The sequence below is a fragment of the Antechinus flavipes genome, chromosome 3 (assembly GCF_016432865.1).
Source record: "Antechinus flavipes isolate AdamAnt ecotype Samford, QLD, Australia chromosome 3, AdamAnt_v2, whole genome shotgun sequence".
In the NCBI taxonomy this organism is placed as follows: Eukaryota; Metazoa; Chordata; class Mammalia; order Dasyuromorphia; family Dasyuridae; genus Antechinus; species Antechinus flavipes.
Genome location: NC_067400.1, coordinates 270769070 through 270783119, shown reverse-complemented (window position 1 = coordinate 270783119; position 14050 = coordinate 270769070). Strand labels below are relative to the sequence as shown.

At 33.1% G+C, this 14050-nt stretch overlaps 1 protein-coding gene across 1 annotated transcript in view; it reads right to left on the bottom strand.

Annotated features, from left to right (window-relative positions):
• DMD (dystrophin) overlaps positions 1–14050 on the bottom strand; it is a 2219276-nt gene that overhangs the window by 1652854 nt on the left and 552372 nt on the right. The window contains exons 10-11 of the mRNA XM_051991017.1: positions 7818–8006; positions 7074–7255 (exon numbers count right to left, since the gene is read on the bottom strand). Coding sequence (XP_051846977.1) covers positions 7074–7255; positions 7818–8006 — 371 coding nt within the window. The remainder of the gene's footprint in view (positions 1–7073; positions 7256–7817; positions 8007–14050) is intronic.

Here is a 14050-nt window from a genome sequence, read left to right as displayed (position 1 = left end):
CTTGTGAGAAAAAACATTATGTTGAAAGGATAAAGTTTACACGATTTATTTTAATAGCTCAAAACTTTTATAAAGGAATAAAAAGAGAGAGCAGCACAACCTTCTATTATGCTGGTATTACCTCCCTGTCAAATCTAAATACACTTTCTTTTCATAGTTCTTAAAAGAAAACAATATAGCTTACTGACACTTTTGAAAAATAATAACCAAAAACACAATCACTGTTTAAGTTCTAACGACCTGGTAACAATAGTAAAAAAAAAAAAAATCCTTTTATTGTTGTCAGTTAGGTAACTGTCAAATCTAGCATTCAAGTTTTCATCCTCTTTTATGTCTTCACAGCATTCAACTATTAATTGTTGCTAGTTTGACTTCCTAAATCTTTTCTTAAATACCATTCTCTATAACGCCTTTCTTTGTACCTTCTCAGAGTATTAAGTACTTCATCAATGTTAAATGTCTAATGATTTAAGATGGAAGAAAGATATCAAAATCTAAATTTATTTGAGTTGTAAAGGAAAATCTGAAATCATGTCTTTGCAATAATATAAACATTTTCTTGCAACAATTGGCTTAGTTGTTTTTTTTTTTTTTTCAATATTGCCAAAGATAAAAAACCAGATATCAATCCTAAGCAACTGTTCTCCAGATGATGAAGAGTTAGACTGTGGAACAAATGAAATAATAACACTAATGTCTACCCAGTGACAGTTGAGAGACAAGGCTAGATGAGATGTAACCATGTATGTTCTGGGGAATGTAGATGGCAAAGACTTCAGAGAAAGAGGTTTGTTTAGATGAGAACTATTTTATTAAATACATAGGTAGCATAAGGATAGAACAACCCCATAAGGAACAAGGTCAGACCCATATGAGTCTATGGATGGGACACAAGATAACATAAGCAGATAATGCATAAATCTTTTTTGGTCTAGTGTCAAAATAACTTGGTTTATGCTGGGGAGGAAGAATTTAATGGGCAGGGAGCAGACAATCAAGGCAAGAAAATGAGAACTTCAATATCAAAACCTAGTAAAAATTACAGTTGGTCCTATTAAGGATCACAGAAACTTGTTGATTTTCATTGTCTCTGATGCTTTAAAGCCCACACAATAGATATTTTAAGGGATCTTTTATGAGGTATGTGGGATCTGACACCCCAAACTTTTGATTACCTCACTTCACCATCAAATCAATGTCCTTTAGTCAGTCAAGAAGTATTTATTAAGTATTTCCTAGATCCCAGGAATTGTGTTTTGGATGGATCAAGATCTCTCTGAATATATCACCAGTTACTAGATGTAATAAAGAAGATTAATGGTAATTATGAAGAAGAAGAGGAAGAGAAGGGAAAAAAAATCAAGAGAAAAGGAAGAACAAGACCCAGGAACAAGAAAGCTGCATATAACATTGAGCTTTTTAAAATCTTTTTTCTTATTCTTTTCTCTTTTCCTCTTCTTCCTCTTCCCTCCCTTGTTCATTCCCTCCCTTCTTTCTTCCCTCCCTCCCTCCTTCTTTCCCTCTCTCCTTCTCTCCCTCTCTCCTTCTCTCCCTCTCTCTCTTCCTCCCTCCTTCCCTCCTTTCTTTCCTCCCTTCCTCCCTCCTTCCTTCCCTCCCTTCTTCCTTTCTTTACTCCTTCTCCTTCTCCCCCCCCTCCTCCATTTTCTTCATTTTATTCCTTCTTCTTTGACATTACCTTTAATTTCTCATTCTACATTTAGCAAATAACCATTTGTTCATAGAAAGTCTGTTATATGCAAAGCACAATTTCTGGCACCTAGTAAATGCTTAATAAATCCTTGTTGACTGAAAGAGAAATGAAACAATAAAACATTCAGGAGTCAAAAGGTTCAGGCCCTTAGAAAGGGCCCTTAAAATGGGTCCTTTAAATCCATGATTAACATAGTTTTAAAGCAGCAGAGACAATGAAAACTCAATAGTTTCTTGTGACTTTTAATTGTATATGCTGTATTTCTGACTGATGTTTCCATCTGATCCTGGCTTCTCTTGTCTTGATTCTTTGCTCCCCCTACTCACAAGTGCCCCTTCTCCATCCTAAAGTGAGTATATATACACCAAACACTGACATCTCTTTCTACATATATAATATACATGCACATTTGTATATACATATACAATACATGTATTAAATATACATGTGTATACATGTGTATATGTATATACACAGGTATATTTTATAAATTTACATATGTATATGAGTATACACATATACACATACACTTCACATACACATGTAGATGTATATATATATGAGAGAGAGAAAAAAATTATCTACCTATCCACTCATTTATCTGTTTATATTAGCTACATATTCTATAAAGGTTGTTCCTCAGTCCTATCATGTACCACTTACTTTAGCTTACAGATACAATTTAGCTGATTTTCCTTCCATTTTAAGATTTGTAAAGCTTTATTCTTCATGGGACTCTTACAACCTAATTATGTACAATAGGTATTATAATCCCCATATTTACAAATGAGGAAAGGGAGTTTCTGAGATGCTGAGGGAAAAGTTACCCATGGATACCCACCTAATTGGAACAGAGAGTAGAGAGGGGTAATTGATCCCAAGTATCCCTAAATCCCAGACGTAGCACTTCATTTACTCCATTATTATACCATTACTGAAGTTGTATTTTTTGCTAAAGGCAATTTTACTTTGTATTGTTGCCAACAATACAGAAAAGATCCTCTACTGCAAGCTGCTTCTCACCAGGTTGATATTTGTCCATATTGTTATAAAATGTTTTGGTTAAAGTTATGCCAGCCAGTTGGCTGATATTGTCTTTTCTATGACTACAATGATATTTAAAGAAAAACTAAATAAATGTTTTAAGTTCTTTTTATTAAAAAAATTAACAAAAGGACTTTATTAGTTTAAAAAAGAACCCTGACATGGGTAAGCTAAAAATTTGAGAGCAATTCTTGATCAATTGGTGAGAAAAGATTCAAAGAAAAATGGGCATTGGAAGGAAATTAAGCAGAATTTTACTTGTAAGCTTAAGTGAAGGGACTGAGGAGATATATAAAGTTGTGAAACAGCCTCTAAAGAGGCTAATTAATTAGGGAGAACTAGAATGATTAATTACCTTATTGCCTTGAGGGTCAAGTTAAGATGAAATAAGATAAATTTCTTGTGGATTCAGTCAACATAATTTCATGATTTCTTCTAACTGCATGATTCAGCAAAATATAAATTGGAGTGAAAAAGTTGGGTGATAGGACTAAGAGTAATCCTGGATTGGGTATTGGCAAGGTATGATTGGTAACAGGGCAAGAGTTTTGAGAACAGAAAATAGTATAAAGTTGAAGCATTTTACCGAGAGTTTGAGACAGGAAACAGAAGAAAAGTGAGTGAGAAAGATGAAATGGTAACCCTGGTATATAGAATGGAAGTAATGATGAGAATAAAGAAAAAGCTCAGGGAAAGATGGAATGTTAAAAGGTATGATGAGAAAAAGGAATTTAAAATTTATGAATATGAAAATGGAACAATAAAGGATGATGGCAAGATCAAAGGCATGGCTGTTTTAGTGTATAAGGCATGAAGCTAAGGCAGCATGAAAGAGTTGGCCATGAAAATTGAGAAGATTGAACAATAGAGAAGTTAGACTATTTGAAATAGCATCAATATGTATACTAACATCTTTTTTTATGAGGGCTGGATTTGGAAGGAAGGAGGAATAAAGGGCAGAGGAAGAAAAGTTGCAAACCTGTCACCAAAACCATTTGGTATTGGCTAAGAAATAGATTAGTGGATCAGTGGAAAAGGTTAGGTTCACAAGACGGAATAGTCAACTATAGCAATCTAGTGTTTGACAAACCCAAAGCCCCTAACTTCTGGGAAAAGAATTCATTATTTGATAAAAACTGCTGGGATAATTGGAAATTAGTATGGCAGAAATTAGGCATGGACCCACACTTAACACCATATACCAACATAAGATCAAAATGGGTCCATGACCTAGGCATAAAGAACGAGATTATAAATAAATTAGAGGAACATAGAATAGTTTATCTCTCAGACTTGTGGAGGAGAAAGAAATTTGTGACCAAAGATGAACTAGAGACCATTACTGATCACAAAATAGAAAATTTTGATTACATCAAATTAAAAAGCCTTTGTACAAACAAAACTAATGCAAACAAGATTAGAAGGGAAGCAACAAATTGGGAAAACATCTTCACAGTTAAAGGTTCTGATAAAGGCCTCATTTCCAAAATATATAGAGAACTGACTCAAATTTATAAGAAATCAAGCCATTCTCCAATTGATAAATGGTCAAAGGATATGAACAGACAATTTTCAGAGGATGAAATTGAAACTATTACCACTCATATAAAAGAGTGTTCCAAATCATTATTGATCAGAGAAATGCAAATTAAGACAACTCTGAGATACCACTACACACCTGTCAGATTGGCTAATATGACAGGAAAAAATAATGATGAATGTTGGAGGGGATGCGGGAAAACTGGGACACTAATGCATTGTTGGTGGAGTTGTGAACGAATCCAACCATTCTGGAGAGCAATCTGGAATTATGCCCAAAAAATTATCAAATTGTGCATACCCTTTGATCCAGCAGTGTTTCTATTGGGCTTATATCCCAAAGAAATACTAAAGAAGGGAAAGGGACTTGTATGTGCCAAAATGTTTGTAGCAGCCCTATTTGTAGTGGCTAGAAACTGGAAAATGAATGGATGCCCATCAATTGGAGAATGGCTGGGTAAATTGTGGTATATGAATGTTATGGAATATTATTGTTCTGTAAGAAATGACCAGCAGGATGAATACAGAGAGGACTGGCGAGACTTACATGAACTGATGCTAAGTGAAATGAGCAGAACCAAGAGATCATTATACACTTCCACAACGATATTGTATGAGGACATATTTTGATGGAAGTGGATTTCTTTGACAAAGAGACCTAACTCAGTTTCAATTGATCAATGATGGACAAAAGCAGCTACACCCAAAGAAAGAACACTGGGAAACGAATGTGAACTATCTGCATTTTTGTTTTTCTTCCCAGGATATTTATACCTTCTGAATCCAATTCTCCCTATGCAACAAGAGAACTGTTTGGTTCTGCAAACATATATTGTATCTAGGATATACTGCAACATATCCAACATATAAAGGACTGCTTGCCATCTAGGGGAGGGGGTGGAGGGAGGGAGGGGAAAAAAATTGGAACAGAAACGAGTGCAAAGGATAATGGCGTAAAAAAAAAAAATTACCCTGGCATGGATTCTGTCAATATAAAGTAATTATTAAATAAAAATTAAAAAAAAAAGTTGCAAACCCGACAATGAACTCATTGAGGAAGGAAGAAGAATGCCCTAGGGATTGAAAAAAAATGGCCATCAGGATCTGGATTAGAAGTGGCTTTGTGAAGGTGTTAAAGGGAGACTGAAAGTAATGGAGATGAAAGGAGTATCCTGACCATCCTACCAGGAACTGTCAGGGGTATTAGAAAGTATTTTCTTTCTATTAGAAAAGTCACAAGTTGTAAGGAAACCAGCGTCATGGGCATGGTACCAATATCATTGGATTTCAGCAAATGGAAAGAGTAAAAAAACAAGAGGTTTAGGCCTTAGAGAATTCCTAGCTTCCTTCAAAGCAGTTAAGGTGTCCTTTAGAGTAAGCGAGGTGGCCCAGTGGATACATCTCTGGACCTGGAGTCAGGATGACCTGAAATCAAATCCAACCTCAAATATTCACTATCTGTGGGAATATAAACAAGCCATGTTAATCTCAGTTTCTTCCTATGTAAATTGGGCTATTAGCCCCACATTGAAACTCAAATGAGGAAATATTTGTAATACATTTAGCTCAGTGCCTGACACATAATTGGTACTGTGTATTTAATGTTTATTATGCTGATGGTATAGAAAAAAAGGTTATTATGGTCCATAGTCATAGAAGAGAGTATCTAAAGAGTTTAAACAAAAATCATTGCCTTAATGAAGCAATCTAAAATATGTTTAATATATTCAATATCATATTTGACCTTTCATCTCTTTTCAGTTAAGCTAAATATAATTGCTTAGATAGGCTACAAATGTCTACAGAAAATGGTACAAATCAAAAAAAGTTCCTTAAATTACTATATCTTTTTCATTTTTTTGGAAAGGAATGTCTTAGAAGCTATTTCTTACTAATTTAGTATATTTTTGGAAATCTGAAAGAATTTCTAATGGGTTTTGTCCTTACATCTACAAATAAATGAATCTTCAGCTTCTGAAACATGATTTTTTAAGAAAAGAACATCTCAATTTCATTGACAACTCATTGAAATAATCCATATATATATTTTCCTTAATAAGGTTTGTAATGGGCTGAAGCTCAAGTTGATGCACTGAAGTCCCAAGCCCATGAGGCTAAATAGTAATTGGACTATACGCTATTAATATATATGCTTGGAGAAAGAATGGCCCCGCCCACTCTTTGTGCAAGTCCTGATGTGCTGTATAGGAAATAACAATTTTGGTGGGTGGAGACAAGGGAGTGGAAAGGGAAGTGGAAAGAGAGACTGCTGACTGGTGTCTTGTCGCAGCTGCTCACATTGCTATCACGACCCCACTTCATCTCCGATCCCCCTTTCACCTGCAATCCCCTTTCACCTCTGCTGGCTGGCTTCCTGTCTCAGCTGCCCATATTGCCTTCGCAATCCCCGTTCACCTCAAAAAGAATAAAGATTGAAGATTTTTCCCTTAACCTGAATTCCTGACTCCAGCTGATTTTAAATACACGGTCATCACAAAGGTTTATCAAAATTTTCTGTGTTTTAATTTATTGTTTAGGAAATAATTTGGACAAACATTTGACCTATGCTTAATATTATGTTGCCTCCTAAAACATTAAATAACAGATAATTGTCCATTTGCTTAAACTTTCTGCTCCAAATACTATGAACATTCTGAAAATAGTGATATATTTCAGCTTCCAAATGTAACAATATTTTGTAGACATTATGCAAATGTACTATGTCCCTAGAAGTATCACCTCAAATGGAATCCCCCTTTTTGCTCTTCTTGTGACTTACTTGCTTTGTTTTTCCATGCTAGCCACCCTGAGACATTCCCATCGAGAATTGAGGAGATTCATTTGTTCTTGGATTTCATTTTCTTCATCTTCTGAAAGCTTCCCAGTTCTGATCAGTTGGCTTCCCAATTGCAGAACATTGCCAACTCGTCCCTGGTGAGCTGTTAATTCCATCATATAACCCTGCCACAAAAAAAGGCTGACAATGTTGACTAGTACCTTTAGGATATTAGAGTTCCCCCCCCCCCACACACACACATTTTCTTAAAGATTAAATCCTCCAATGGAACTCTTAAAATTTCATTCAATTTTTCTTTTAAAAAGTACATGATTTATAATGTGTCTTAATTTGGTTCTGAGTTAAACCTGAAGCTATATTTAATGATGAACAAATGTAGTTTATACAAATGTATTTGTCATTTGGAAACAGCTATGTTTTAAAATAATAAGATCAAAATCAAGAGGCAAGGTTAGGTAATATTAATAATTTAAATGCTATAACATCATGGATTTGGAAATAGGAACTTACTAGTTTTTAGTCTGACTTATTATAAAACCTTGTGCCAGAGAAAGGAAGAGATTTGCTATTAAAATGTGTATATGTATTGAAGCAGAATTAGAAGTTGACTCAGAAGTGTGACGCCAAAATCCTAAGTTTTAATGCAGAAGTCTTAGACCCTTAGTATACAGATTGTTCTAAAGGGTGATGATTGCTCTTAAAATGATTTTTTAAAATGCTTTTTACCTCATGGGTGTGAAACTGTTCTTTCACTTCTTCAACATCTTTTGAAATTTCACCTTGTGCTTGTAAAGCATCTTCAGCAGAGAGAAGCCATGTCAGTACTTCTTCTAAAGCTGTTTGGTAGCTATCCAGGTTTACTTCAGTCTCCATCAATGAAGTACTCAGAGACTTGTCATCAGGAACTTCCACATGCTGCAAAATAAAATAAATTAAGTTATACAATTAGTGTCTTTTCAAATTGTGCCAGTACATTAAACAATAAATAGAATGAAATATTTAAATTGCAAGAAAAAATCCATTTGCATTACACAGACATGATTTACAGATATGCATAATTTAAAAAGCTACACATTAACAGCTTTAATAAAATATATCTTAGAAGTCAATTGAATCCCAGATCAATTCAACATATCTACTAAGTAAATGTTGAATTATTGAAGAGTGTAATAATATAAGATTTCCTAGATTATAAAGAATATTATAGACTATAGATAAAATTGGGCAAAGGACAGATATCCTTTAAGGGAAGAGTTGGAGCACTGAGACCTGACAAAGAAAGATAGCCATGATAGTTAGAGATAACAGTAAAAAATTATGTGCATTATTTGACAGTACTAAAAATTCAAGAAGGTTCAAAGGAATAGTGACCTAGAAGGAAAAGAAAGTGAAATGGGATATGGTAGAATACTAAAAATGTATTTGTACTTATATTTGTCTTTATATTTTGACTCTGACAGTTCTTCAGTATTTCCTATGAAGATGACATAAAGTAACACTCTCTTTATTTTTTCACCAGATAATATTATCTTTCCTTGTCATTATATAATTATCAGGAAAATTTAATCTTGATAGATAGTATCTTTATCAAAATAATAAGTGGAATCTTCACACAATATTATTTTAGATAAAACTTTCCAAGGAAATATATAGGAATTACAGTATTCCTAGGGATGTGAGGATCCCAAACAAATAATAATTATGTTTTCTCTAGAACACTGAATCTTTAAAACAATTTATAGAGTTAAAATGAGGAAAAATTGAGTGTTAATAGCATTCCAAAAGGGGAAAAGAAGTCAGAAGAAAAGATCTTTGGAGCTATATGTGAAAAGGAGGAGAGGCAGTTTCATAGAGGACAGAGACATGGGAGGAGACCTCAGAAACCATTTGGTATAAACTGGAATAAACATGAAAAGTAATCACTTCTTTAGAATTTCAAAGAAGTGCTCTATTATGAATCCTCCAGTGAAAGAGAACTCAGAACTGCTTTAGTGGATTACACTTTTTAGCAGCACTACTTGTTAGAATATTATCCCTTACACTAAATCTAAATTTGCTTTTTCTGTAGCTTCCAACCATCATTTCAGAATAAATAATAGATCTCTTCCATATTTCAGATTTTCAAATACCTGAAGGCAGCTACCATGTATTCTTTGAAACATTTCTGCTCCAAGCTAAACATCCCTAGTTCCTTTACTTGGTTTTCATATGACATGACCTTGAGGCTCCCTTCTGTGCTGATTCCGCCCCTTTGTTGTGCTCCAGCTTATTAATGCTGGTTTTGTGTTGTTTTTTGTTTTGTTTTGGTTTTTTGCTGAATCAGTTGGAGTCAAGTGACTTGCCAAAAATCACACAGCTAGGAAGTGTCAATATCTGAGGCTGGATTTGAACTCAGAATCATATGTTCTATCCACTGTGCCACCTAGCTGCCCATATTAATGTCTTTTTAACAATGTTTCACCCATGATGAAATACAGTACTTCAAACATGATCTGACCAGAGACAGTATTACCTCTCTTGTCCTGGACAATATGCTTCTATGAAGGCATTACTTTTTGTCTGCCTTTTAGTAGTGGAATTTACTTTTTTTTTCACATGAATTATTGTGTAGTCATGCTAGGCAATTTATGTATTTTTGCTGAGGCAATTCGGGTTAACTGACTTGCCTAGGGTTATACATCTAGGAATTGTTAAGTGTTTGAGGTCAGATTTGAACTCAGGGCTGACTTCAGTGCTAGGGCTCTATCCATTGCACCACCTAGCTGCCCCATGCTAGGCAATTTATGAAGTTGACTTTGTTAATCAAAGTGTAGGACCTTATATTTTTAACTTTTAAGTGTCATCTGAATAGATTCAACTTTTTATTCTAGTTTATCAAAATCTTTTTAGATCCTCAAATTTGTCATCCAATGTGTCAAATGTTTAAGGCATCTCAAAGTCTGGAGGTCTATTGCTGGTCACATTAATACAATATAGCTTAGAATTTAGAAAGATAATTAAGGTGGAAGGAATATATGCTCATTTGATTCCAGAAAGGATTTACTTCATTTTTGTCCTCATTTCCTGTTTTTTTTTTTTCCTCCTTCCTTTTGCTTGAATGAAAGACTAAAGCATCTTTGGTATGTTTAGCCCAAAATAAGAGTTATATGAAATAAAAGATGGTAATTGTAGAAGATGGATTAAATAACTGTAGCTTCTACATAGCTCGATGACTATTTTTTTTGGTTGTTGTTTGTTTGTTTTGTTGTTGTTGTTGTTTGTTTGTTTTTATTTTTTCCCCCCAAAAAAAGCTTCTGACTGGATACGGTAACCTGCGATAAGAAGAACACAAACCATCTGGCAAATACCAATGGCCAACTTCCTTGGAATATCTAGCAAAGGTAGCACAGACCAATCATTAATACCTTCTCTTACAGACATCTTTCCAAGTCACAATCCCATGATATTTTTGTCTTATCTTTCTTCCAGTTTCAAACATATCTAATTGCACTATCATCTAATGCTTTTCTCTGTATCTTAACCACAATCATTGTTTAAGAGGTACCCTATGCTCTCATTGGCATAAAAACTCTTACAAATTTGTAGCTCAACATGGACCTTTATTTAGGGGTTTAATAAGAACCTTTACTGCGTGCTTACTTTGAAAATTATTATTCAAATAATCTTCCACAGTGCTAAAATACAAATTGCAACATTACCATTACATTATAATAAATTGCAGCAGGCAGCCATATCCACAGCATAATACAAATTAAAAGCTAAAGTCTTTATGACCTATTTTTGTATATATATATATATATTATATATATATATATATATATATATATATATATATATATTAGACATTCATTAAAGAAGAATATGGGAAACAGCATAGAAGATAAAACCCTAAACCAAGGACATTGTTTCTGCTACCCATAAATTCTGTATCCAAATGGGTTTCCATGAAATTATGCACATAATAAAACCTTTACAATAAGAGCTTTAAAAAAGATAATTTCAAATAAAGATTATTTGAAACTGATATCACATTCTTTAAATAATTCAATTAATCATTATTGATAATCATACGTTCAAATAAACCTGAATTTGATTGTTTCAAAAACATTTCTCTCTTCTCCCTTTCTTTTCCCTTCTTCCCCTCACCATTCTTTGAAAACTTAGAACAAGGGAACCCATGAAACTAGAAAGTTCAAGTAGCTCAGTGCATGCAGATTTTCAGTTGAGAGTTTAAAGAAAACCACCCACATATTTTTAATGCTTACATTTCACAGTATAAAGAAATAGAGTCAGAAGGGTAGTGCTGTATTTTCAAAAATATGAGTGGGAAAAAAATTGTCATTGCTTTACAATTTTAAGTGCAATTGAACATGTGAATATCTTGGTAATACATTGAAAACAATGAAGAAAGCTATCAAGATAATTGAAATCATTTATATCACATAGATTTCATTTTCATTTAAGAATGCCATATTAAAGACAGGAATTTCCTCTTTCATGGTAATATGGTCTATTTTCTATGGATCAACATATTTCCTGCTTTTCATACAAAATAAATTTCATTTGTTTTTGGCACATGGGAATATAATGGCCCAGTGGATCTGACAGGTTAGGCTTAGTTTTAAAAAAATCTGGTTCAGATCTTCACTTGGATACTGCCTGATTGAGATACGGAACAAGACACTTATTCTCTGTGTCCTCAATAATTTACTAATTTAAAAATTAATCAGAAAGACAAAGAGTATTATCCAGTTTAAAAAAATACTTAGTTAGAAAATTCAGAATCATATAAACATAAAATAAAATGAACTAAAATACATTTACTTATTGATTTTTAAAATAATATCCAGTCCTAACAATTACATTTAGTTTCTTTTAGCCTAAATTTTTAAAGTTTAAATGTTGCATCATTGTTTGTATTATACAAGTTCCCTGAAGGCAGGAATGTTGTTATACTCACAGAATCATGAAGTCATTGAATCACAGAATTTTATTGTTGGAAGGGATCTCAGAAGCCCAAATCATGCCTAAAAATAACACTCACTATCCAACTTTTGCATCAAGGAATTGTAACCTGGTTTCTCCTTAGGCAGTCTATTACAATTGGGTCATATTTCTTAGGGAATTTCTCCTGACATCAAATCTAAGTTTGCTTGCTTTTAGCTCTATCTACTATTATTGTTTCTGTTTGCCAGGATTAAAGAGAACAAATTTAATTTCTGTTGCTTAGAACAATCTTTCAAAACTGAAGAAAGCTACCATATCACTTGCCCTATATTTCCTCAACCCCACAAAATCTTCAACAGATTATAACCTTTGTTTTTTCATTTGATCTTCATTTGGCATGAGTTTTTACCTAGAAATCCTTTTTTATGCTTATAGATAAATATACCATCAAGTTAGTTGGGTTGGGAGCTGGTATTTCAAGATAAGGACAAATTTTCCTCCCTGTCTAAGCAAATCATGAAATGTTTGAAAATGTATTTCTTTATTATTACATTAGACTTTATTGAGACTAACTAACAAGATGTGAAAAGAAAGATTAACAATTATAGCACATTGTACCCAATATCTGTAATGTAACCCAGAGTAGTTTAATTCTTAATGGAACCTATGAGACACAGCTTAGACACAGGTTTGGAATTAAAAAGCTCTTTATGAGTAACATCCACATGAACTCAATAATGTTGACAAAGAAATAATTCATTCAAAGAAGTCTATTTGAAATTTAAAGGGTTAAGATATCATGTCATGAATATGAGGAGTTTGATCTTTCCAGAGTTTAGATCTTATTAGAACTAGTCAGATTTGGCATTAGTCCTTAAGAAAATTTGGTAATTTGTTAAGATTATCTCACCATAAATGAAAAGTATTTCTCATCCTCCTATACATTTCTGGAATTGTCTCAACCATGCTTCTAGTGATTTTATAGATATAGAGTATATATCCAAACACTTTTATTAATATTAAAAAAAATACTTCCATTTAAGAGTCCAATGTACATTTAATATAAAAAATAGAATAGTAGGATAAGGATTTATTTGAACACCATTTCTCCCTTGAGACTAACTAACAAGATGTGAAAAGAAAGATTAACAATTATAGCACATTGTACCCAATATCTGTAATGTAACCCAGAGTAGTTTAATTCTTAATGGAACCTATGAGACACAGCTTAGACACAGGTTTGGAATTAAAAAGCTCTTTATGAGTAACATCCACATGAACTCAATAATGTTGACAAAGAAATAATAAACATGACACAGTGAAAACCAGTTCATCTTCTCTGAAAACTGCACAGTGTTTATCCTTAAGGATCCTAGACTTATTGAACAATTTATACTAAGCAAGTGTAACTCCAACTTAAATAACCATTATAAACCAGGACTTTCATTTATGTAATTGTTTCTCTAAGTTAAAGGACATAGGTTATGTGGCACTGACAATTAAATGTCATCTTTGGAAGAGTTGATATGAGGTACTAAAAGAAAACAATTCTCCTGAGGAGACATAAAGGAGTTACATTAATGGAGGAAAAAAAATACGTGAAAGACTATACTCCTTTGAGAGGAGAAGTTTGTGAGGGACCTGGAGAATTAAATGTCAATTATTAAAGAGTTGGAAGAGAAAAAAACTGAGTTTAATTTTTATTTTGTGGAAAAGACTTTTTTGACAAGAATTTATAAGAGACTTTAAACATTATCCTAAGAAAACAGAATTATTTAACATTGGCTCCAGTGTTTTAGAAAACTCAGCAGTTATAGTTTTAATAGAATACTAACATTTAGCAACATCTTTTCCTTCTGATTTTGAAAAGAACATAGATGAATTAAGCTGTGATCATTTTTTAGAGTCAACATATTGTTGCAATATTTATCTAAGTCTTGGAGCTATTTGTTATCATTAATAAATATATAGCGAGTAACATTTATATTTGATTAAGTCTGTGAACACATGCT